Source organism: Pseudonaja textilis, chromosome 3 (genome assembly GCF_049901715.1).
Source record: "Pseudonaja textilis isolate UNSWEBS1 chromosome 3, rPseTex1.2, whole genome shotgun sequence".
Taxonomy (NCBI): domain Eukaryota; kingdom Metazoa; phylum Chordata; class Lepidosauria; order Squamata; family Elapidae; genus Pseudonaja; species Pseudonaja textilis.
The window spans coordinates 98,860,918-98,887,864 of NC_141992.1; the positions used below are offsets into that span (position 1 = coordinate 98,860,918).

Genomic DNA, 26,947 nt, shown 5'->3' on the forward strand with positions numbered 1-26,947 from the left:
GCTTAGCAAGCCTCCCTGAAGCCTCGGGAGAGCCAAAACAGGGTGTGGAGGGGGCACCGCTCCCCCCGAGTCCCATTTTAGGCCTAGGAACCCTTCCTGCACTTACCTGGGAGCCAGAATCAGGCACGTGGGGACTCCTGGGAGGGGTGGGGTGGAGCCAGCTGGTCTTCAAAATTACTGTTTTGCCAAATTGGATGTAAAATTAACATCTGGTTCGTCTGAACCGGCCTGAACCGGTTGAATCCCACCTGATTCCAGTGCAATATCCAATTTCCTATTTATGATTTGCATGACCCTTCCTTCCTTCCTTCCTTCCTTCCTTCCTTCCTTCCTTCCTTCCCTTCCCTTCCTCCCTCACTCCCTGACAGTGTGTCATACTACACAGCTGTGCTAAGAAACCACATGGATGGCTGAAGGTCAACCACAAGAACAAGAGTGTCAGCCCTGTTATAAGTTCATTGTCAAAGTTGGGAATATTCAACAATTCTGTAACAGCTCAAACCTTATTAGTGCAGAGAAAGACTGAGTCAAAACTGTTTTAAAGTTAAACTTTATTTTGTAATTCTTTGTAGGAATATCAATAAAAGATCTCAAATGTATCTCTATCTGTACATATACAAGAACCTGTTCAAAAATATTCACAGAACAAAAATAAATCTTCTTTAGAACAAACCCAGACAATGAAATGCAGAAGTAGATCCTGGGGACCTGAGGAATCCAGCACTATGAGCAGAAAAATACAGGACTGTGGTTTGGGGGATGGGTGGAGTGTGGAGTCATAAAATAAAGATCCAGACAGAAATAAATTATTGAAAGCTAACACTGAAAACAAATGTCTGGTAAAATAATTTTCATTAAGGCCCTGAAAAAAGCGTATTGTTGTACTTACAAAATTCATAAAAGCTCTCACCATCATAACCCTCTCGCCCCATCTCTTAGAATATGGGGCATAGCCTAATTAAAGGCCATAGATATCATTTTACCAACACCAATCTAAATTTGGGAAGGAGGCATTACAGTCGCAACCCAGATTATTACAAAGCTGCCTACAAGCTTGCATTTCTGAAATGGCAACATTTTCCTTTTCATGTCTAGGAGATAGATAGATAGATGGAACTCATTTCCCTAACCCAACTCTTTTTTCATTTCAGTGCCTGGTTGATACAAATGCATAGACCTCTTCCCTTTGAAGAAACCCATCAGTTGTTCCAGAATGATTCCATTTTGCAGAGGACTATGAACTCCAGCCTTGGTGTCTCCTTCAGCCTGCCACCACCATACACCTGAACAGACCTGCTTGGGCTTCCCCGAAACATGCAGCTGATTTCCCACACAAAGAGCAGAATGGTGATCTCAGGCTGTTCTCAAAGATATCCCAGTTTAAGAAATGTATATGAGGCTAATTAGGAATGTGATATTGAAATTATTTTATTGCCAGCATTCGTCTTTTCAATCTTTTTTTAAAGCATAAATATAGAATTATAAGAGGAGCAATTAAGGAATTCATTAAATCTTTAGAAAATTGCTTTATCTGGGGGAAAAAAGTTCTAGTGCAACAAAAGGCACTGGAAAGGCTGGCAGCCTCAAATTCTAGCATGTTGTAAGTAATATGATGCCATGTAGTTTTGACTCGGCTTCATGTACACCCGGAGTAGAAAATGATGGCCATTCATCTTAGCTGAAATACAAATCTCTTAAAGGAACCTTCCAAACAAATTCCTTTTTCAAGTTGAATTCGAATTTTTAATTAGTTGAACTTTTTCTAAATACTTTAAAATTAAAAATGGATAACTCTAAAGGAGTTTGTTTCCTGACTGCATAAATTTTAATCCATCACAAATATTTCTTTACTTAGAAAATGATTCGATTTTTGTGAGTGGAAAAATACTAGTTTGATAAATTTGTTTTTATAATGGCAATAAGAGAAACAAAATGCACCATGGCCAAAGGAGTTGTTTGCAGAAAGTAGGAATTGGTACCGGGTTAACGACAGGGGTGGGATTCAACCGGTTCTGTCCACTTCTGTAGAACCGGTTGCTCTGAAGAGCGGCAAACCAAAGCAGGAAAAAAGGGCTTTTTCAATGGGTGTGCACCTGCAAACAGCGCTGCTCAGCTGTCCAGGCAGCTAGATGACGATATACACTCTTGCGCAGCACGCATCAGGCGTGAAGTGCACATGTGAGCACAAAACATAAAATCACAAAACCGGTAGTTACACCAGTCAGCTCCCACCCCTGGTTAAGGAGGTACCAATTGTTTCTCTGTTCAAAACTGGCAATTCACTCCTCATATTTAGACTATAAACAATTGTAATGGTAATGCGTGGAGAGATACAGAAGGAACTATCTCTAGCTTCTAAAGGAGATGGCTGGAGATGTGTACTTTCAGGCTTGTAATGTAGCTTTATGATAAGATAGAATTAATTCATTTGGCTGTGTTTCCTATTTGGTCCACCTGGGAAAGGCTGTCAGCTGGTCCCATTTTAAAAAACAATCACAATTCCAATTTCGAAAAGAATCTATGTCAGCCTCTGTTCTTGTTATCAGAAGCCAAAATTGTAATGGAAAAATTAAAAACAGTTTGTGAAAAAATGGTTAAGAAATGTTTCTTAAAATGCAAGCTTCCTGCAAAAACAGAAGCAAGAGTAAAGAAAACTTTGATGAATCTATTTCTGAAAAACTAGCAGGTGTTCATGGGTTTTTTTAAAAATAAAACAAATCTGAGGAAATTATATAATAATAAATACTGCTTTCTTCTTGGTCAGGAGTTGGCAAATTATGGCTGAGGGCCTTGTGTAAGCATCCTGGGCAAGGGCAGCCTATCAGTAGCTTCCACAGAGGCAGAGGAGGGGATGAGATCAGAAAAGGTTTTGCCAGTATGACAAAGATGGAAGAGAAGGTTTGTTATCATTTTAATTCATATTAAAATATATTTACAAGAATGAATAAAAGACAAATAAGTGTCTTTAAATAAGGAATGCATTGTAGTGTTAAAGGAGAATGCCTCTTAAAGTCAAAATACGGCAGGATAAAGTGGTTCTGGTGCTGAGATGAGGTGGATCCTTGCTAAATATGATTTCAGAATTTTACTGGAAAATTTGCCGATTGTCTTTTTTCAACCTTGGCTAGGGTTGAAAATAGGTAGTTGAAACAGCTAAGAAAGAAGTTGAAAAAGACAAAGACAAAAAAACAAGAGGAAATAAGTTCCTGGCCAGACACAATCACATATAGAGGTGCAATTTGATTGGAAGTTTATGGAAGAGTAAGCAAATCAGCAAATAAGAATCAGTGACAGGCAGGGCATGAGCAAAAAGCTCACACAAAATAAACTCTTGGTGAGCTTGCTTGCAACAACTTTCAAGCAGGGAAAGCTCAAATGAGTGGATAGAAAGGTAGTTAGATTATGTTCTAAAGGTCTAGCCATTGTGGATGGGTTGTCCAATAGTGGAACTCAAAGAATTAGAGCTTTAAGATGCCAGGGGATTATGAGTTTAACTGCATGGCATTCAAGGGGATTCATTGGCTGCTTCCAACAACACAAACAGGGACTCTGAAGTGGAACCTATGCTGGTAAAGCCACTCAAGGTCCACGTGATATGGTAACTCCCCCGCTTCCCCAGATATCTGTCCAGATGTCAGTTTGGAGGAGGATGAACCAGTTCCAGGCACGTTTGGAGGAGAGTTGATCAATGGCTCCAAGCAGCCACCTGAGAGGGATTTGGCTGAAGCACATAGCTGCAGCAGGACAGCCCTGAGGTGGGGAAAGCACATAGCTGCAGCCAGTCAGTAATAAGGAAGAGGAATTGCTTTCTACACCTGATCCAAGAACATGTAGGGCAGAGAAAAGGCAGGAGCAGAGACGTTCAGCCATGTTACTGGTGAGGAGAAAGCCCTTGTGGGACAGTTACTGGACGGTTAGCCCTGACTTTCAATTTCCAATTGATGGATGTCAGTTTGTGTTGATGTTTGTGAGGGAGATAAAAAAATCACAATTCAGAACTGTGCTTTGGGTCCCCCCCCTCATATTACATCGGAATCTCACAGGAAGTGAGGACTCACCATTTAATAACACGTATGGCAGGGGAACGGAGGCTGCAGACTTGGTGGAACATATGGAACCTGCCCCTCTGGAGGTCTTACCGGTGCTTGCAGAAGGCAACCGGGTTCCAAAAACCCACTAGTCAGCCAGGAGGGCTCAGAAAACTTCCAGGGTGTGGGCCTAAAAACCAGGGGAACAGGATAGTGGTGGCTGAGCTCCTCGCAGCCTGTGGGATATGGGGTCCCTCTACCTCCCTTTCCCATGGTTACTCCCCCCGGGAGCCATTTTGCCCAGTGGAAGGGGTGACGTATCTCTGAGGGCAAATGGAGTCACTCCACAGTGATAGGCAGCCAAACAATGGAAGTGCTGAGAGAAAAATTTTGAGCTGCTAGTTTCAAAGAGCTGAGTCCTGAGACAGGATGGAGGAGGGAAGGAGAGGTACCCCACCCTCCTCTTGAGCCTCAATACCTAACAAGGCTTCAAGCTGCTTTCGAATGGTTAGCCCAAACCTGCACTATGAAAGGCCGGGACAGATTACGGAGGTAGAGAAGAGACTGGAGACCACACCTACTATTTGGCAGGCCCTTAAGATATGAGCCGAACCTCAACAACTTCCTGGCCTGCGGCAAGGCATGACGAAGGATCATTAAGCCCTTGCGATCCAACGGCCCTGCAAGCGTCCTTTGACAGTAGTCCAGATAAAGTGGCTCTCTTATTGGGCCAGATGCTCAATCACATGGACCAGTATGCGCACCTATACATGTCCCAATGGGCCATGGTGATGGCGGTAGCACCGATGATGGAAGGAGAGACAGCTGACTGGATTAAGACCTATAAAGTGACCATGCTGCAGAACTGGGAGACAGTAGCATGGCATTCAACGGATTAGACTTCAATGTTCTCATTTAATTGGCAAACTGAAACCCAGTGGTTGAATATATCAAGGAGAGGGGACTAGATCATGTGGCCCCAGAAAGCCCCAGACCGATCGGCCAGCAATGACCCCAGATGACAACCCCGATGACAACAACCGAGAAGACCACAACCACCCGCCACCAATAATATGATTCCGATGTGGGAAGCTGGGCCACCAGTCGATTGGCCCGAGGCAGGTGCCAAAGCCTCCATGGGTACCTCGGGGATGCAACAACGGCGTGAAAAATCAAGAAACCAAGAAAACCCTGGAAAAATCTCAAGAGGCGCAGCAAACAAGTTCACCAACCCCAGTTGGGACCATAGCTGAAATGAGGCACTTGACAGTGGTGGGAATGATGATGACGAAGAGAATGATCCCATTGTATGTATGCCATCCAACCCTTTCTGGTCTCAGTGGTCTTAATGGCATGTAGGCATCAGAACCTGACAGTTGTATTGTGTTCTGGGTTTAAAATGAAGGGTTTTTTTCCCCCTTTATATATAATACTAGATATCAAAACTAGAAAAAGTGTTTTCTCCTTTAAATTTAAAGGGTTAGATTTTTTTTGAAATAATATAGAGGATTCTCTTAATATGAATTTTGAATGTTTCTTTGTATTTTATATTTTGATAAACCAATAAAAAGTTTCAAAAGAAGCTATGGTAATTTTCTACAATAGCAGTTTGTTAACAGAGGGTTTTAGAATTTTAATCTTGTCTCATTTTCATTATTATTGATAATGTTTATTATTTTTATATATTCTTATCACTTTTGTTTTTCCTGTAAACTGTTTTGTTACTAATACAATATATAGATGGTAAACTAACAATTACGTAAAGAGATTCAGTAGCTGAGTAGTTTAATGTAAGGGGTGGGAGATTAACATTGTTGTATTATATTAATGAACATTCAACTAGGGAGGATGTACGTGTATATGTGTTAAATTTTAAGACACTTTTTTATCTTGTTTGTTGGTTTTTTTCTTCTTTTTCTTTTTGTATTTTTTTCAATATTTTGTGTTTTTTATTTGAAACTTTTCTTGAATAAACTAAATATTATAATTTTTTTAAAAATAAAAAGATTAATACTATCTCTGGATTCCTAGCTTTAATGTCAAAAAGGGTTTTTTGTTTTAATTGAACTATTTGATTATTCCACTTATGCTCTTAAGGGTGAGAATTTAACTGTGGAGTTTTAGAAACCCTTCATACAGGTCTTAAGTGACTATAATGTGAGATCAGTCTTGAATAGAGATAGGCATTTCTCCTCTTCCTGGATGTGAACATTATAATTGTTTTAGCACAAGGCCATGCAAACAAAGGAAGCCCCATCCGCAGAATGCAGGCAGCATGCGAAACCATGCCCCTCCAGTCCACGGAAAAACCATTCTCCAAGGAACTGGTCCCTGGTGCCCAGAAAATTGGGGGGAACTGCCTATATGGCAGTAGGATCTCATTAGCTTTGTTTCTTTATTAATAAGAAACACTGAAAGTACCCCTGAAATCATACAGAATATGATAAGGACTACAGTTCTTTCTTGGTGAATATTGTAGATGTAGCCCTACTTTGGATGCAGCCCTACTTCTCTCCATTAAGTTAGGATCCTGCCTTATTAAGAAAGAAAACTTCCTCTTTCTGGGTTTTTTTGGCTCATTCCTTCTTGGAAGAGGGCAGATGGATTCATGTCATGGGTAGGTGAGATTCAGAGGATCCTGATGGCAAGAAATGTGTTCTGAATGCATCAAGCAAGCATCAGCCCGAAGAGCTGGTGAGCAACCAAGCACCTAAGGCTGATCTAGCTAGCAGTTCCCAAAGAGTGGCAAGCAGGAACTTCCCCAGTAGCATGGCATTCAAGGGATTAGACTTTCAATGGTTTTTCCGTGGACTGGAGGGTTCCAGCAATCCGAGGACCAGGAGCCAGTCTTTGAGTAATTGCATGTTACAGTGAACAGAGCAAAAGCACTTCACACATCTTGTCAATCAGCCAAGCTGTTTCCCAGTCTTCAGTAGTCCCCACAGGGTACTGGCATAGAAGCCGCCATTGGCTGAGCTTCCCTTGTTGGATAGACTTGGCCAGTTTGGACTCCATGCGCCAGAGATTTGAACCTCTGGCATCCTGAAACTGCACACTTGAATGCCTAGACCATGGTCAGCAAGTTTGTTCTGGATAGGGTCAGATCTCACCCCTCCTCCACCTTTGTGGGTGTGTCTGGCAGATCTTCAGGCCAAGGAACATGGTAGTGATTGGACAATGCCAGCTTGTCAACAAAGAGTCTGCTATCAGCCCTGCTTACTAGCACTCCAATCTTCAGTGCTGCCCCTTGCACCAGAAGCTTGGCCCTATTAATTTACTTGCTGGCTGAATGAACAGCCAGGAGACAAGTTTAGGTCCATGGTCCACTTTTTGCCAACTCCTGGCCTTTGAAGTCTTCTGCCCACTGCTTGGGACTCTTGTTGCATGCTTTCAGTTTGGCAATTAAATGAGAACATTGAAGTCTAATCCCTTGAATGCCATGCTACTGGGGAAGTTCCTACTTGCCACTCTCTGGAACATCAGAAAAAGATTCTTTATCTCAGGGCTGCCCTCCTTTGACCACAAGTAAAGAGTTTGTCTTCTATCTTTATCAAGACAAAGAATGAAATACTAGCCATTGAGAAGAAAACAATTGGCTTTAAGGATGGTTTATGGTTCATTGTGCAAGAAAAGAGTAAGGTAGTTGCCGATGAGAGATAGCTGAACAGTGGTATCAAACCTGACTCTACTCCATAGTTGCCTGCACCTGCCTTTGCTCACAGTGTGCCATACAGTGATGGGAGTGGGGTAGTGAATTCCTAAGGGAAGTCTACAAAACACAAGAATGTCTTCTGTTGCCAGCAAGGTGTTATCTACCAAGGACAAGTTATGAAGATTATGTGAGCGGCACAGACAGTCCTTCCCAAAACAAAAGAACTGAACTCAATTGGTAAACTATGAACTGTGGGTGGCCCAAAGGGGAAAATGTGGGGGTTTTCAGGGGAAAATCCCAGAACTGGCTTCGCTTCCACTGTACCTAGATGGAGCTTTCAATAAAGCTGCACTCTTGGTAATTATAAAGAGCCGTGAGTTTCTTTTGTTGAATGTGCCAAATGGGGTGGCTGACATTATGACTTAATGTCTTTTCACAGTAGTGCCCACCAAGAAACCAAAGACCTGTGATATGGGCAACAATCAAAGAATTGGAGGAGAAGAAGAAGCTGGAGGAGTCCCTGGCTCAAGAAACCCCAGTGGCAGGAGCACAGCTGGCGTGCATGCATCCCAAACTGAGGACTGAGAAGCCGAAGCCTCTTTAAATGGCCAAATGGGATGGCTGACAAGTGACTTGGTGAACGGGCTGTATGCCACAAAGGTATTATCATTTTTAACTTCCTTCTGTTAAGTGAGCTGATTTTTGTTCTGTAAGGACACAATTTCTATACAGTTACTTTTTCTATATTAAAAGAATATCTAGATACCCTTGTGGGAACTGTTCAGGACAAGTTTACAGTCCTTTTTAAAACCATCACAAAGGAACTTTACAGTGAGAAAAGAAGTAGAACTTCTGATTTTGCCCTGCGAAAGAAGAGAGGAATCCTGACTGAAAATACTATTCAAGAATATTCACCGAAAACATTTCACCCAAGGCAACTGCATCATGCAACTCATCTATTATCTCCCTAGCATTTCCTAGCTGTCAGGAATGACGATGCACACTTTTCTTACTGAGGGCTCTTTCCTTCTTCTCCTGCATTTATAATTATGTCGACACCTGTTGACATCTTGCAGTGGAGAGTGAACCCTTTCCATTCCTTCTCACAGCCCACACTTTCCTCTTGGTGATTTGGCTCTCTATTCCCATATTAACCTGGGTACCTTCTTGGTCTGGCAGGCAACCTTACAATGGGATGCAATTAACTCTCTTTTCTGTCTTATGTGTTATCAAAGGTCTCATTGCTGGAATGGAAGGTAGGGGGAGGTAGCGCATTTCAGATAAAACTCCTTGTTCTTGGTCTATGAAACAACTGCTTAACAACATTAAATTTAAAAACAATCTAAAATTGCCCATTGAATTAGAGGAAACAAGCAAACAAAAAACCTAAATAGCAGCGAACAGGGTCAGCAACATGTCTATCATTCCCCTAAATAGCATATTTTTAATGAAATGTTCAAAACTTGCTTACCTTTTAAAGCTTTTCGTTACACTTTTATGCATTTCTTGTTTTGTTTAGACTTTTGATTTTTAAAAAATCAATGTTTTTCAATTCATTTTAAAAACTTTTTGGACCCCTGACTTACATTAAGCAGTCTTTTCTGTGCTCACTTAGTCAGGCAATTATTGATGCCTCTTCTGCCCTATGTACCCTGAAGCCTGTTCTGCCCTATGTACCATGACATGTTGCTGCCATGGTCGAGGCAAGTTGAAAAACTAGCACATTGAAATGTGGAAATGTAATTACCAGCTGCAATGTTGAAAGGAAGCCCAAGCAGGTTGTTAATGCAGGTCTTACATGGTGGTGGCAGGCAGTCCAGTTTTCCTGGAGTTTTTGGAGAACACCAAAGGAGTTGGTCAGTCAGGCTTGGAGTGGGCAAAGGAAATGAAAGATGACAAATTGTTTGGTGGGATAACTTGTAGTTAGCAGCTGCTGTTCCTAAATTCCCCATCCTCTGTGATAGAAAGGATTAACTAGGCTTGGAGTGGGCAAGGGAAATGAACGATGGTAATTCGTTTGGTGGGGCAACTTGAAATTAGCAGCTGCTGTTCCTAAATTCCCCATTCTCTGTGATAGAAAGCCTGGGGGGATTAGTAGGAGAGGCGCTGCTCCGGGCCTGCATGCCATAGTGTTCCTTCACTTGAGTTAGGGCACTCATCAGTCTTGTATTGGCTGAATCCAGGGAGAGAATCCTTTTCTCCTGCAAGAACAACAGAAAACAAAACCAAATGAAACCACATTTGTCTATGTTCACAGGGCTTCACTGGATTTGGAACAGTGAAGGTAAAATCGGTGTCTCATTACTTCTTCTAAGTGTTTTACTTAGCCCATCAGCCAAATGCAACAGGCATGCCTTTTTCAGCTCTCTAGAATCTCTTCTGTGGGAGTTGCCAATTTATACACATACACATGGATCACACAGAAATACTGAGGCAGAACCCAGAAGACACTAGAAGTTTAAGGACTGGCTCTTACCCAAAGGAAAACAGGAAATGGTGGGCAGATTATTCCAGAGTTTGGCTATATACAGATCTGGGATCTCTAAATAGCAATAGCACTTAAGACTTATATACAGCTTCATAGTGCTTTACAGCCCTCTCTAAGCGGTTTACAGAGTCAGCCTATTGCCCCCAACAATTTTGGGTCCTCATTTTACTCATCTTGGAAAGATGAAAGGTGAATCAACCTTGAGCCTGGAGGGATTTGAACTGCCAAATTGCAAGCAACCAATGGTCAGCAGAAGTAGTATTGCATTCTAACCACTGCGCCACCAAGGCTTAGTGAAGATACTAACCTGAAGACAACTTAAGAGAACTACACTGACAATATCATGGCCATAAGATTCCAACAGTGTGAGGCTGCAGATACAGAAACATATATAGCCATTTATATCTTGGCACAGTTTGAAAATATTTAATAATCTCAGGACTGGTTTGGGTCTCCCAGAGGACTCTCATAAAATCAGCATCCTGTGAAGGAGTAAGGTGTTAATTACCCATTTTCCCACAATGGACATAGTCAGGAACAATGTGAAATGTGGTTGTCAGAAGTTTTGTCACTAACAGCTACACAGAAGATTTAGGCATGCATCTGAAAAACACCAGGGTTTGAAAATGCTAACGTCCTTTACGTAGGTGTAAATATATGAATGGAATGTGTTTGTCAGCTGATGCTTCATTCAAAATCCAAGAAAGAAGTACTTAGACTCCATTAATTAGAGAAAAGATACCTTTCACTGGAAATCAAGTGGTAGCAACAAAAAAATTCTGAATCTGAGAAAATGGGCGCGTAAATCACGTATACAAAGTAATGGCAACGTTCCCACCCCCAATAGTTCAATTGGTTCCTCCAATTAAAAGTTGCTTATACCATCATGTGGGCATCTCCAGGTGGTGATGAGGCCTCTGTCCGTTGACCTTGACATATTTTGATAAAGAGCTGCGCTTGCACATAGCATAAGACATAAGCAAGAAACACCCCCCCCCCCGCAACTTATGCAGTTCTGGTTTGTAAAGCTCGCTTCCTCCTCCCCCCGTTACTTATGACAGCCAAAAGATGCAAAGCAAAGGAAGAAAATTTTGGAGGCTGACAGTATTTGTGAAAAGAGGCAACCGTACAGTCATGACAGCAGAACGATGCTGTAATTAAAATTGCCTTTAGTCTACTGGTTTTTTATGAAGTCCAGTGTTTTGTCTGACTGGATCTCACTCCCCATCTCCCTACAAAATAATCAGTTCCTTCTCAGAAATAATTTTCCCATAATGTCATAAAATAAACATTTTTAAAGTGGCGAAATAAATTTATTAATTTCTTTAGAATGGAATTCTTATGGATTATGAAATTCAGAGAGCAGCTGGAAACTAGAACACATAAGAGTAGGGTTGGGGAAGCATAAGGACACGGGGGCAGGCCATGGCAGTGTTCGGCTGGAGATCTAATTGGATGTACTTGCCCATTTGAATTATGTCGTCTCCCTTTTCACAAGTGTAATTTAAGACAGAGATCATGTCAACTGCCAAACGGATGTAGAGCCCACAGTACAGCTCTGTTAATTACTGTAAGGAAGGTGGGGAGGGCAAGCAGTAGTGATATAAAGGCTACCATACCCTCAACAGGCAACAACAACAAAAGACTGCCGGGGGGGGGGGGGGGGGGAGGGGAAGGGTTTTCTGGTGAGTGGATGGAAAAAGGGCATTCTAAGCACAGGATGAGAAATCAATCTCCACGCAGTTCCTGATTCTACAAAGCTTCTCTGTAGGATAGAATAGAATGAATGAGTGGAAGGGACCTTGGAGGTCTTCTAGTCCAGCCCCCTGCTCAGGCAGGAGAACCTATACTATTTCAGATAGGTGACTGTCTAGACTCTTCTTAAAAACCTCCAGTGATGGAGCACCCATGATTTCTGAAGGCAAGCCGTTCCACTGGTTAATTGTCCTCACTGTTAGGAAGTTTTTCCAGGTTGCTTTTATCTTTGATTACTTTCCAACCGTTGTTTCTTGTTCTGCCTTCCCGGTGTTTTGGAAAATAATTTGACCTCCTCTTCTCTGTGCCAGCCCCTCAAATACTGGGAATTTTGTCTGGGTTTTTTTTTATTTTCACTCTCTTGTTGAAATAGTCTATCACAAAGCTTTCAGCCAGATTCTACGCTGCTCTGAATGACTCAAACAGCTTGAAGATAACCCACGTGGGCCTAGTTCTCAGCAACCATATGGAACATCATTCATAAATAACTAAGGAACAGAATGTATGCTTCTATCAATTCAGCGAGCTGGGGAAATTTGCTTTCAACTTAGCCACTGTCCTTATTCAATCTCCAGCAGTCCATGCTGTAACTCCTGCGGCATTATTCCATACTTAAAACCAGCTTTTTAAACAAAAACTTCAGAAATATTTTCTTGATAAAATTGGGCTAAATGAGGGGAAAAACTGTTCCTGAATATCCCACCAGGAAATCATTTATATTCATCATAGGACACTAACACAAACACTTATAAATACAAATTACAACCAAAGTAATATCAGTACATTTTACTGGATGGAATACATTGGAGTAAGATAGTTTGGTATAATAGTTAAGGCTAGAAACTGGGAGTCTATGAGTTCTAGGCCCACTTTAGGCAGAAAGCTGAGTGACTTGGGACAGTCCCTCTCTCTTATCCCTATGAAGCAAGCAATGGCAAACTACTTCTGAAATCCTGCCAAGAAAACTACAGGGAGCTGTTCAAGTAGTCATTGGGAGTCAATACTGACTCAAAGGAAGAGTAATAACAATAACGAAGTCATGGAAAATTTACAAAAGCAGCTTAGAGCATTTTCTAGCTCTTTCATCTTGGTATATTTAGGAAAGTGTGACTAACACTAACATCGATCACTGTTAAAAGTAGGAGATGATTCTATAGGCAAAGGGTATTTTTCATGTGCAGGTCTCATAAGGGTAGCATAAAGAAGAGATCGAAATTATTTTGTGTTTTAAGTCCTATTTTGTCCTGTTTTGTTTTATTTTACAATAAGTGTGACTAAAAGCTATAGTTCAAAGCATTGTACGTTGGACAGAATTCTACAACCGTGGCTTTCAGCACATGAAGCGTTGAATATCTGAATGATAGACACTTTGATCCATTATGTTCTGGGCTAAGAGAAAAGCCATCCCTTTTCTCTTGAACCACAGAGATGCTACCTCTGAAAACAAGACTCAAAGCCTTAATTTCAGAATAAAGAACAGTGAAAAGATAAGGAATGGTAAAGGGGCAGTAACAATATAGGTAAGTAAAAACATTGTTCCTTGCCTGTGCCTCGATTATTTTCTGTTTAGCATCAATGGTCGCTTGCATTTCTGCATGGTCTTTCTTTAGTTCCTCTTCCACAGCCATTAATCTAAAAGAAAGGAAAGAAAGAATTTGGAGAGTAATCTTTCTAGATATCTGGAGCATCACAAAAGAAAACAAGACAAAACATTGGCTTAATAAAGATACTAAAGATGAAAAGATTGCCATCTGCTGTTTTATTCCTTGAGCAAGCATTTCAACGAATAAGCTCTAAATTGTTTGAGTGGGTGCTACAAAGACATTGGGATGCCTACACCAGCTCAAATATCATCATCTACATGAATTGGGATTTCAATTTCCAGAATTCCCAGTTTGTATGTCTAAAACCACTTGGCCTAAATTGCACTGCCGTGAAACTGAATATAAACTACACAGGCTTTGAACTCAGGCTGCCTAGTATTGAAGTAATGCGGGCTAACAACATCAAATAACAGGATTAATTTGGACTAAGAGCAACCTATATGCAAGAGAAAGATTTCCATTTAGCAAGCAACGGTCACACTTCTTCATAAGGAATACCACTATAGGAAATAGAGAGGATTTTCTTTCTATCTTCAGCCCCTCCCTTCCTAACCTGCTGATGATGCTCTTCATCTGGCTATCTTTCTCTTCCTGCTGCTTTCGCAGCCGCTCCTTGCTATCTTCCATCATTGATCTGTGCTCTAAAATGAGTTGCTGCATCTGTTGTTCCTGCACGAGGAGGCGCTGCTCATACTCCTCCAACCGGTGACTTGATGCCTTCAGGCGGTCCTTAAGCTTGACAATCTCTTCCTGATACTGAAGATGGGAGGAAGGGAGATAAAAAGTTTCATTATTTATTAATTCATGAGCCAGGGCTCAAGGCAGCGTAAGAGAAATAATAAAAAGTCATTACTAGAAGCTTTGAATGCTTTCATTTCTTCCTAAATAAGAAGCAACAAAAACAAACAATTGAAGCCAGTAATATGAGAAAGAAACAATTGAAAGCCCTAAATAAATTATTTAAAAATAATTTCATTTCAGAAACATATAACTTTTTTCATATATGGAACTGATATTTCAAACAGGTCCTAACACTGATACAGGAGTATCACCAGCTTCCCCTAAGCATGTTGGACTAGTTGTAAAGGACTTTATGTGAAAACACTGAACTGAATTTAGAAACATACTGGCAATCATGGCCAGTATAAAGAAATGTGTTTGGACAGCTTCACTCATTGTCACTAGACCATGCAGCCTCTTTTCTTAGCTGGAGCTTCCGAGTTGACTTCTAAGGATAATAGAGCAGGAAATCTTGAAGGATGTGACAGCATAGATTAGTTTTTTTAGTACCCCGAGTATCCAAGAACGGGTCCAGCAAGAAAAGCAAGAGAAGCAGCCGCAAAGTATTCTGCTCTTACAAGAGCTTGAATTAAAAATAAGTCTCTGAATACAAACATTTTAAAAAGGAAACTGAATCCCAAAGAATAGGAAAATTAATTCAATGGTTGTGAAAGTAGCCACCTTAAAGATTCCTGATTTATCTGCACACAACTTGTAGCCCACAATTATCAGACCTAGCTTCCAGGCCCTGACACAGGAAAAACAGCAACGTCTAGATGTTTGGTAATTGAAAAAGAGAGCTGTGCAACTTTATACTGAGGATCTCTGTACATTTATCTTTTCCAGTGACTTTTTATAGATGGGGCTAGGAGCTAGAACCTAGATAACTGTTACCTTTTCTGTATGATTGGCTTCATCTGGGTTTTGCTCTGCCTCTTCCTCCACTTGCTCATACTGTCCACTGTTTAAGACCCAAGCAGCTGTCCTTTCCACAGGTGACATAGGGGGAGAATCTACAGGTGACTGCATCTGCAGGTAGAACGATATGGATCTCAAATGCATTTACATTCCAGAATTGGTTTTCTATTATCTTTATGTTTGTTCCAGGTATTGTCAACTTTCAAAACGACTTTGGCTGAGGCATTTTTTTTTTTTTTGGCTTCTCAGTTGCCACACAGATGGGGGCAGGATAGGAGGTTTGGAATGCTATTCTACTGTGCTAGACAAAACACAGGCAGTGGCCGGTAGAGCCAAGGTCATCTCAACAAATGTTGAGCAAGAAAGGAGGGGAGTGCCTGAAGAGCCTGCCATTTACCCAGCTGGGCAATGTGATCTGTAACACTTGAGGGGAGGGAATCATTTACTCTTTTAATTATACTGAACCATGGGAAATATTTAGAGTTGGCTTCACATTTGAATTGTGCCGATATGATGTACCCAATAAAGAGAATCTTTGAGAAGAGTTCCAGTCTCAGAGTTTTGACTTGGTTGGGATCATTATTTGAAACCATGACATCAAGCCAACCCTACTAAACCAACCTTTGGGGTCCTGAGCCCTGGCCGCCTATCCAGTCACTCCTGGAGGATGGTTAAGACTCAAGGAAGATGGTGCGGTGAAGGAGAAGTGCTGGCTAGAGCCTCTGGTGGAGACTATGACCCATGCAATCCAACCACCCCTCATCTGTTGGAGCCTGAATTCACCTGCAGTAGCTTGACTAGCCAGTCTGTCTCCTAGGCCAGTTGAAGCAGCGTGGTCACCGCAGGAAACCCCTGGGGGTCCTGGACCATACCAATGGCCTTACCCCGCAGGCCCTGGTTGGTACCCTGGCTGTTGGGCACCTCTACCTCCGCTGGTGGAGCCCCCTCCAATTGGAGTTACCTTCGACAGAAACCAAGATAAGCTGGCCTTCTTCCTGAACCAGGTAATGGCTCATCTGGATCGCTATGCCTTAGCCTTTCCAACTGGGAGAGTGATGGTGAATGCTGTAGCCACTAACCTGGACAGGGAAGCTGCGGAGTGGGTGGCAAGCCTCCATGATGAGGAGATGCCAGAGTTGGGGAATGCCAGGGTTTTCCTGGAGGAACTACAGGCCAGTTTTGAAGATAACATGCAAGCCCAGCAGGCAGAGGTGGAGATACGAGACTTGAAGCAGAGGGACCGGCCAGTGAAGGAGTATGTTTGGGAATTCCAGAGGGTTGCTGGGAAGCTACGGTACTGGCCTGAACGACTGCTTATCTACCACTTCAAAGAGGGCCTTGACAAGGAACTGTGCCATGTGTGTGTTTACAGGGCTCCCTGACCAGATCAATGAATGGTACTGAGATATTACGGTTTAGACATTGAAGTGAGGAGTTGCAGACCGAGAGGCGACACTGATGCAAGACCGAGAAGGAGCCAGGAGAACCAGCCAACTGAGAGGCAAGTAACCTCAACTGCTCCAACCGATCCATTGGTGGGACCAACCCAGGCCCTTACCCACTGTTTCCTATGGGCCACAAGGACACTGAGCTGCTGATTGCCTGGCGCCTACCCCAAAACTGAAGGCCGGCTCACCGGCCATGACGGAGCTGAGGAAGCCAACCTGGAAGACATCAAGGAAGGCTAGTCTGGCTCACCAGGTCATAGAGATCCCCTCTGGCTCAACCAGGGAGGGTAGAACTCCAGCTGAAGAGGAGTCACCACCTGCACCCCATGATAGCAATGATTAGGAAGAAAGCAACCTGATAATGAGTGAGGCCCATTGCTATTCTCATGAGGATCATGGTGCCCAAGTCAGGAGTTCAGGGGAGGATGCCCTAATGGACTCACTCTGTGTTTAATGAGTCTGCCGACTGTGTTGAAACTGGGAATCCCCAGCTATCCAGGGCCATGAGATTCGAGCAGGTCAATGGCTTACTAATGGGGGGGGGAACCCCTGCTACATACCTGTCTGAACCACTGAGGCTAGAAATGGGCCAGCACTGGGAGAAGATTCGGTTTGTAATAGTCCTAAAAATGACTGAAGCAGTGATCCTGGGACTGGCCTAGCTGGGCAAGTGGGGCCCAATAAAATGGTGGGAAGAGGGAAACAGGAAGATAGGCTAGGGAGAGGCCTTCTTCCTCCTCTGCACAACTAAGACATGCCACACCTCCAGAGAAATGCAGGTGATAGATAGCCTGAATACTCAAGTGCAGCATCGGAGCAACCACCGGAGACCCAGATCATCCCCAGAGATTACCAGGATCTGGCATAGGTATTCAGTGAGAAGGAGTGTGATGTACTGCCTCCATCTCACCCCACAGATTACTCAATTGAAATCATACCGGGGATGAAACTTTCTAAGCCAAAATGTACTCCATAACCCCTAGGGAGCTGAGGGAGTATATGGACAAGAGCCTAGCCAGAGACTTCATTCAACCAACAAAATCCCGAGTGGCAGCCCCAGGTTTGTTTAAGGAAAAAAATAAAAGATGGGACTATGAGATTATGCCTGGGCTTTACAGGGATCAATAGAATATGTGTGGAAACAGGTACCCCCTTCCTCTGATGAACAACATGCTGGCACACCTGGCTAAGGGAAAGATATTCGCCAAACTAGACTGGAGAAAGGTATATTACCAGGTCAGGATCAAAGAGAGGGATGAGTGGAGTGGAAAACGGCATTCAACTGCCCTCTTGGAAGCTTCCAGTTCAAAATCATGCCGTTTGGGCTACAGGGAGTCCTCACAGTGTTTATGCAGCAGATTAATGAAGTGCTACACGAGCACCTATATAAGGGGTCCTAGTTTACTTGGTGACATCCTGATCTTCACTGAGACAATGGAAGAACTTTTCAAGCTAGTCTGCCAGGTTCTTAAAAAACTACTGGCAGTAAACCTATATGCTAAGTTGTCCAAGTGGGACTTCCACCAGACCCACCTAGACTACCTGGGTTACCAAGTGTCAAGCAAGGGGGTGGAAATGGACCCTGCAAAACTGAAAGCCATCTTGGAGTGGTAACCATCTCAAAGCACAAGCAGCTACAGAGCTTTCTGGGGTTTGTGAATTTCTAATGGTAGTTCATCCCTTCATTTGCAAAAGTAGCCCTGCTGATCACAGACCTATTGAAGACAGGAAGCATGGCGGCTAAGCCCTGACCAAGCCAGCCCCTCCAGTGGACTATGAAATGCCAGAGAGCATTCAAACATTAAAGAGGTTGTTCGTAAAAGAGCTGATCCTAAAGCACCCCGACCCCTAGGAACCTTTCGTTATTCTAGTGATGCCAGCAATGTGGCCGTAGGGGCTGTCCTCTTTCAGAAGAATGAGGGGTGGGGATTTACAGCTATGTGCCTACACCTCTTGGAAACTCATTGATACTGAGAGGCAGTGGGCCATAAGGAAAAAGGAGGCTTTTGCCGTTTGATGGGTGCTACTGACCTGGCAACATTTCCTGGAGGGCAGCAAGGTGCCTTTTGAAGTATGGACTGATCATAAACATCTGGAGGCCCTTAAAACCCTTCACAAGATCTCGCCCAAACAGGTCCGATGGGCACAGTACTTCAACCGGTTCAACTTCACCTTAAAACATATCCCAGGGGGAAGAAACTTCCTGGCTGATGCTCTTTTGCGAATGCCCCAGTAAAAGAGCAGCATGGAGGAAATGGTCAATGCAATCATCCCCCTCCCTCAGCAAGCAGCCCAAGTGACCACGAGGTGACGAGCTAGAAAACAGTTGGCTGAGCTGACCCAATGAGTTGACCCAGAAGCTCAAGGCCGAGCTACAATCCGACCCTGGTTCAAAGACCATCAGCAAACCAAGGAGGCATTAGCATGAAACTGTACATCCCAAGTACTCTATGAGTCCAAGCTTTGCAGAGAAGCCATGATGCCAAACAAGAGGCAGTTTTGGTGGCCAAGAATGAAAAAGGATGTAGAAAGCTGTGTGACTTTTGCAACAATGAAGAAGAGACTGGGGAAGCCCCCCGGGTTATGCAACAAGTAGCTGAGCCGACCCCGGGAGGAAATCACGATGGACTTCATAATGGAACTCCCTGAGAGCAGTGGAAATATTTAGATAATAATTGATTTATTTTCAAAACAGACTCACTTTATAGCCTGACCCAGACTACCCTTAACCACAAACTTGCAAAGCTATTCCTGAAGCACATCTACCAGCTACACGGAGTACCAAGGAGAATCATCTCAGATTGGGTGGTTTAATTTACAGCCAAATTTTGGAGGAAATTTGTACAGTCAGTTGGTTCCTCCCAAGGTTTTAGCTTGGCTTTTCATCCAAGCACCAATGGTGCAGTGGAATGAGCTAACCCAATGGTGGAACAATACTTGAGATGTTACGTTAATTACCAGAAACCAATTGGGCAAAGCTCCTGCCGTTTGGTGAAGTTGTGTATAGCAATGCAGTGCATAGTAGCATGGGACTTACTCCCTTTAAGGTAATGAATGGAGTGGAATTTGTCCCAATGTCTGAGTACCCTCAGGAATCCTCTTCCTCAGTCAGTCTGTCAGAGTGAGCACTTGGGGAAATGTAAAGCAAACACTAACTAAAGTGGCAGAGGTTCAAAAGGAGCAAACAGATAAGAGGCAGTCCCCTCAGAGATTGTTTCATGTTAGGGAAAAGGTTTATTCTCCACTAAATATTTAAAATTAAAACTGCCTTGCAAGATCCACGGGAAATATTTAAAGTTGGCTTCACATTTGAATTGTGCAGATATTAAAGAATCTTTGAGAAGAGTTCCAGTCTCAGAATTCTGACTTAGTTGGGATCATTACTTGGAATCATGACAGAATGTTTGCAACTGTTTTAATAAATCATAACTAAGAGCACTGACACTCTAAGTTTGAGTACAAGCTTAGAATTTCATGGCTGCATCTGTGGAAGACTTTGCCAGGCCCCGCTACATATATACACCCTGAACCAATTTCACTAGCTTGGATGTAGTAGTCTCTAAACGTATTCTTTTGTTGCTGAAATGCACATTATATCAATTTATAGCAACTTCAGCATCTTAGAAGAAAGCTTTAGAATATCTGAACATGAAGAGAGAGAAAGCTGTGTAAATATGATATCCATATCTGGTCATACTTAAGATGCCTACGAGTACTCAAAGGCTTAAGAAATTGTAGCTTCACTTTAGTTGGAAAGTTACTTTAAATTTGACAGTGATAGCCAAGCTATCTTTGGATGACAAAGCAGATCTCTCTGTGCTTTAAGCAAGTACTGGTCTTCTGCAATAGGACCACTGTATAGAGCAGGGCTGTCAAGCTCCTGGCACGCAGGCCAGATGCATCACGCATTGGCCACACCCACGCCCAGTTTAGTGAAGGGGGAAAACGTCCCAATACATCATGTGACGCCACCATGAAAACATGAATTTGACATCCCTGGTATAGAGGAAGCAAGGAAAGACAGTTATATTTTGCTGAGATGTACACAGAAGAACACGACAGCATCACCACATGATACGCTATTAATTGGAACCCCACATATAAGTAAAGTGAGTATAACCAGTGACTGTATTCTTATTTCCTGCTGAAAGAACAGAAAATATGCTGTATCAGCTTCCTTGCTATCTAAGAAAGAGAACAGCTGATACTGCAGTCTAAATGGATTCTTAGGAAGGCCATTTTTTAAAATCCTGTAACTATTTCAAGGAATATGAGACTACAGAGGGAACCATTTGCTACTCTTTTGTAGATTTGAATATTTCTAGTCACAGTAAAAACAATATAGGGTATAAGCAATCTTGTTCTGCCTAGATATTTTGGACTACAGTTGCCATATTCCATGCATGGAAATATATATATGGATCAATACATTTTGCAGATGTCCTGCTTTTCTGCCCTGAAGCATCAAAAATATTCAGACACAGCTATAGTCAGTTTGAAGGGCATCCTATTTTGCCCCAGAACCACAGAATTGATTTGGGATTCAGCCAAATCTGAAATGTCCTTTTTTCTTTCCCAAGGTGACTTTCAAAAACAAATTCTAGGGATTCAGTCTGCACTGGGGAAAAATAGATCAATTGGTGTCTGTTGTCTATTTACAGTATGTATCATCCCTTGATTAATTTACCCTTCAATTCCTAGGATAGTTTATATTTGTTATTATTATTATGGTTGGAGTCAAAGTCAGCCAGATACTTAGACTAGAATCTGACATTTTTATCCACCTATTGAGTTCTTCCAAGGTCCTGGGGTAGGCGGATGTTGTTTGATAATGCTAAAGGTATCATTGCAAGATGTAAGCTGTTCCAAGTAAAGCTGCTGTTTCAATTGACTGATGATGAGTTTGTCAATGTCAATGGTATTCAAGTGTTTTGGGATTGTTTTTGGATTGCACCAAAGGTGCCTAGTATTATTGACACCATCTTTGCATTTTTTTGCCATAGTTATTCTATTTGATAGTCTTCGTATTTTGAGATTTTCTCCAGTTCTTTTTCTGCTATTCTGCTGTCTCCAAGTTCTGCAATGTTCATTATCCAGATATTTTTGTCTTATCGACAATTGTTAATCTGGCGTGTTATGTGGCATTAGTTTTATTATTTCCGAGGTTAGAAATAGGAACATATGCATTGCAGATACAGAACATATGCTACTTTTACACACTTCTACAAAGGCACTGTGATCTCTGACCACAGTATTTATCTTTACTCATATTTTGCTCATGAATAGACATTATGTGAGATAAGTGTTCTTTAAAAACAAAAGACATTTTAACCACATTTTTCAAAATGAAAAGCAAATGCAAAGGAATCAAGGAAAATGTTTAAGCTCAATGGAAAATCATACATTCATATATTCAACTATAGAAATAGATTGTGTCCATCTCTGTAATTCTAATTAGAAATTTTAATTGTAATTTTAAAATGTGTGCCAGTATTCATGGAAATATCCCTTGTGTTTGCAACATACCAAAGAGTTTTTGCAAGAATGGAATGAACAAGTAGATTCAACCCACTGGAGTCAGGGGAGGAAAAATTGGCACCCTCAGAAGCCCCAGGCTTTGACTGAGAGAATAATTAAACTGACTCGAGGTATAGGAGCAGCATCAAAGGAAGGGATGCCAGAGGATCTAATAACATCATGAACACCACCACAGCTGTTTGAAGCAAGACTAGTCCGTTTTCAATAAGGAAACAGAAGGCAGTCCATCAGTTGAGATGAGTGGCCAAATTGCAAAAGGAGAGCTCCTCTGGATTTACACAAAGGGCCACACAAAGGTATCAATAATAGCTAGAAGCTATTTTGCTTCTTTCCACCTAGCAACCAAGAACTCAGCTGCACCAGTCTCTACTTTCTTCAAGTAAGAGCTTGTTTATTTGCCAGCATTTCCAGGAATATACCCTGAAGGCACAAATACTTCTCCCTAGAGGGTAATCATATGAACATGCCTTTTTAACCAACAAGGGCTATATAAGCATAGTGGCACACATGCATCTATGCACACCTGTACATTATATCGATAGCTGCTTCTAGGAGATTTATGGATTAGAAGAAGAATGCCTGGATTTTCTTTGTATGTTATGCAAAAATCCATCAGTGCTGGTTTTCATGGCCAGTTGCTTGGCCCAAATCATCCTAAGATATCCAGTGACTTATACAATGAAAATGAAAAGCAAACACAAAGGAATCAAGGAAAATGTTTAAGCTCAATGGAAAGTCACACATTCATATATTCACCTATAGAATATATTGTTTCCATCTCTGTAATTCTAATTATTCCTTTCAGTCAGGATTCAGGCCTGATAAGGGACAGAAACAGCACTGGTTGCACTTTTAGATGATTTCTGAACTTAGAATAACTTGTCACTTTCAATGTACATTAAATCAAATGTACATTAAAATGAAATTATGTTGCATACAGTTCTCAAAGGGTCTCCATTTCTAATATAAACATAAACATGACAAGATACATACATACATACATACATACATACATACATACAAAATTATGCATGTACCCACATATATGACATGGAGAAACAACGCAGTCTAGTTCGGATGTTGTATGCATGTACATGGCGAGAGAAACGAATTTTGCAAGTTTACCAGACGGATGGCATAGGGAACAAAGCTGTTACAGAATCTGGAAGTCCTGCTAGAAATACTTCGAAATCTCCTCCCAGAGGGGAGCAACAGAAACAAGTGGATGTGTGGAGTCTCTAACAATGCTTTGAACTCTAAGAACATATCACTTATAAGCAGTATCCTGAATAATGGGAAGCGAGCTTCCTATAATCTCGGTTGTCCTTAACACTCTCTGAATGGACTTTCTATCTGAGGCACTGCAGCCACCAAACCAAACAGTAATGCAATTTGTTAAAACCCTCTCAATTGTGCCTCTGCAAAAAGTGGCCAGGACAGAAGGAGAAAAATGTGCTTTCCTCATCAGACGCAGGAAATGCAGACATTGGGTTGCACACTTCACTAAGGATGATGAGTAAAGAGACAAGTTAAGATTGTTAGTTATCTGCATCCCCAGATACGTAATACTGTTGACTACCTGCATCCTTGATACTGAGTGGAGTATGATCATGCCAGCTCTTTCTAACACCTATGATGATCTTCTTTGTTTTATTAACATTTAGAACCAGGTTACTTTTATTGCACCAGTCCACCAGAGCCTTCACCTCTTCCCTATATGCATCTTCATTGTCATCCCGGATAAGACCCACCACTGTCGTATCATCCGCATATTCACAATATGATTTGTAGCAGATTTGGCACAACAGTTGTGGGTCATCAAGGTCAACAGTAGCTGATCCCTGTTGGGAACCAGTACTCTAGGAGATGGAGTTGGAAACTTTTCTTCCAACTCACACACTGGGACCTACCAATAAGGAAATCCAGGATCCAATTACATAAAGGAGTATTAAAATCTAATAGGCTCAGTTTGTTTGTTCACTAAATACTAAGGAACGATTGTGGAGGAAGTGGAATTGGGGTTGTGCAACCACCCTTGCTCTGCTCGACCTCTCAGCAGCCTTCAATAACATCCACCATGGTATCTTTCTGGGCTGGCCCTGGGGATTGAGGTGGGTAGCACTCTATTGGGTTCATCTCCTTCTCCAGAATCAATACCAGTCAGTAGGGATGGGCGGGGGTGGGGAGTGCAGTGTAAGAGATCTCGCTCCTGGTTCCTACTACGTGGAGTGGGCTGCCACATAGTTTGCTGCTTTCTCCTTGCTGATTCAACTTCTATCTGAAGCTGCTGGCTGAACTCATCAAGTGTCATGGGCTGAAGTGTCATCGATATGCTAATGATACTAATTATACATCTCTGCCCCTGGTGAATTAAGTGATGCTTTGATGTCTTATTGTGGTGCCTGGAGGCTGTGAGGGTCAGGATGGGGAACAACAGGCTTCAAATTAACCTCTGTTAATTTTTCACAAGCCCCTCAAGACTTGGCTATGTCATCAGGCTTGAGGGTCCCAAGGAAATGGTAAGTTGTTGAGGTGGCTCCATTATTGTTAATATTTGGTCTCTGCTTGCCTTTTTAAAAGTAGCCCTTGACTTCTGACTGGTCCTCAAAGTTACAACTACTGCACCCTCCCTGTGGTCAAGTGAACACATTTCAAGTACTGAGCAATCGGCTCATATTTACAACTGATTGTAGCATTCCAGGGTCACATTATCACATTTTGTGACTTTTTGTTGTTTTATGCCCAGAGGATAAGCTGGATTTGGACTTACAGCCACATGTTTCACTTAATGACCACACTATTCATTTAACAACATTGGTGACTCATTTACCAACTGTTGTAAAAAAGACATAAAATAATGACTTATGACCCATCAAGTTACAACCAAAATTAGGGGCTCAAATGTGGTTGTAAGTCAAGGACTACCTGTAATAACATTTTTAAACTGTTGATTGGTTTTTACACTATTAACTTGTTTTAGTGAATGTCACCCAGAGTCACACTTTAATGTAAAGATGATGAATGAAACCATTTTAATTGTTATGAATGACTATATCTCATAATCAGTAATTATGGTGGTAAATTAGTAAATAGATATCATTTCCCTCTTTCTCTATTTCTGAAGCCTGTTTTTATCATATCAAAAACATTTCTCTATTCATATGTGTTGTATTTTCCATTTTTTTCCTCTCTTATATAACATATACTACATGCATACACACAAGTGTAAATAAAACAGGCACACCAAATATTGTATGCCTTCAAACTTTTTTGAAAATGTGCCAAATATCAAGCCCAAGAATGAGAACGTATGATTATTTTGCTTCTTGCTGGAGACACAACTCCATTCACATGCCACTGAACAGCTGTTGTCCAAGGAACAGACTGTGTGGAGGCTGAAGAGGCATACCAAGCTACCAATGGCCTTTGTTACTCTCTGGAGCACCATTCCAACGTTAGTGCCACAAATACCAAGGCTATGAAAAAAGTTCTTTATGATTATAAAAAGAGGCCTGCCATTTCATGCAAAGAATAAATTACAGAAATGAGAAAAACTCTACTGTGGGTAGCAAAACCATGGCTAACGGCACCATGTATGAAGAGGTCGGTCTGTCTACATCACAAATTCTTCTTGTTCATGATCCCAAAGGGGCTAGTTGCAGTTTCCTATTTCTCCTATCCAACATACCACAAAAATATAGGTAATCCCCAGGTTACGGTCGTTCCCTTAGCGAATGTTCAAAGTTATGCTATAAGCGCTCCCTAATGTTTACAAACAAGTCCTGAAACTATGAATGTTGCAGCACCACGGTGAAGATCTAGAGACTCTCCACTTTCTTGGCCTGTTTTTGGCACTTCAGGCCTTTCGTTAGTATGCAGAGAATGGAGGCCTAAAGTTCTGGAAGGTCACTCGGGATCAGTAGTGCGAGATTTCACACTTTTGATCTCTTGTGGTCTCACAGTACTTTAGGCCTCTGCAAATGGAGGCCTAGATGAGATCTGCAGCAAAAGGCTTTGCAAATGGAGAGAAGCTTTTCCTCCATTTGTAAACCCTTTTGCCATTTTCGCAAAAAGCATTTGCAACCCAAAATGGAGCTGCGCAGCTCTGTTTTGGCGTGTGTGGGCCTTGTCCAGCACTTTGCAGCCCAAAACGGAGCTTCAGAGGGCTGGTCCACTCCTCTGGAGCTCCATTTCAGGCTGAAAAGTACTAGACGAAGACTAAGCATGCCTAAATGGAGCTTTGAAGGGGCGAGGGCAGCTCCCCAGTGTTCCATTTCAGGCCAAGTGCCGGACAAGGCCTGTCCAAGCCAAAATGAATCTTCGGATGGGCATGCATAGCTAAGAAGCTGGAGAGGAGACAGCTTGCTAAATCTCTGCACAGTAAGTGACCCGGTGTGGTAGGTTGGGTTGGGGGAAAAAGCAATTGGGGGGAGCATGAGGTGTTTCAGTAGGCTGAGGAGGCCTTGAATGGTTTTAAGCAGGTTGCCTGTTCCATCACACACCACCATGGCCTTCCCCACCCTGAAATATCTCATATGAGCTTAACAAACCGCATAGTCGATTAGTGAATGTGTGGGCGAAAGGAGAGAGGGATCACGTTCAAGGTACGAGATTCACTCCCACAAATCCTTGGGTTAGAAATGGGATGGGCAGGCTCCATTATATTTGGTATTTGAGCACTACCTGTACGGCAGATCATGTGTCTCACAAAATATGTATCCCCCCAAAAAGTAAAT

The 26,947-nt window shown here is 42.1% G+C and overlaps 1 protein-coding gene and 2 long non-coding RNA genes across 13 annotated transcripts in view; 2 read left to right on the forward strand and 1 right to left on the reverse strand.

The window, feature by feature from the left end:
• LOC113438102 (uncharacterized) overlaps positions 1-26,947 on the forward strand; it is a 49,269-nt gene that overhangs the window by 19,107 nt on the left and 3,215 nt on the right. For 3 of the 4 annotated variants that reach the window (XR_015743015.1, XR_015743016.1, XR_015743014.1), the window contains 2 exons: positions 1,152-2,898; positions 8,120-13,443. This is a non-coding gene — a long non-coding RNA (uncharacterized LOC113438102). The remainder of the gene's footprint in view (positions 1-1,151; positions 2,899-8,119; positions 13,444-26,947) is intronic. The other variant, XR_015743013.1, reaches the window with a different exon arrangement.
• RASAL2 (RAS protein activator like 2) overlaps positions 535-26,947 on the reverse strand; it is a 242,552-nt gene continuing 216,139 nt past the window's right edge. For 5 of the 8 annotated variants that reach the window (XM_026703316.2, XM_087930462.1, XM_087930465.1 and 2 more), the window contains 5 exons: positions 15,202-15,336; positions 14,081-14,283; positions 13,468-13,555; positions 4,870-9,881; positions 535-4,745 (listed from right to left, as the gene is read on the reverse strand). In XM_026703316.2, coding sequence (XP_026559101.1) covers positions 9,717-9,881; positions 13,468-13,555; positions 14,081-14,283; positions 15,202-15,336 — 591 coding nt within the window. In that variant the 3' untranslated portion in view covers positions 535-4,745; positions 4,870-9,716. Of the gene's footprint in view, positions 9,882-13,467; positions 13,556-14,080; positions 14,284-15,201; positions 15,337-26,947 lie in introns of all 8 variants that reach the window. The other 3 variants (XM_087930466.1, XM_087930463.1, XM_087930460.1) reach the window with 2 other exon arrangements.
• On the forward strand, positions 19,167-26,933 carry LOC148126232 (uncharacterized). Its single transcript, XR_015743018.1, has 2 exons — positions 19,167-24,843; positions 24,875-26,933. It is a non-coding gene; the product is annotated as an uncharacterized LOC148126232 (long non-coding RNA).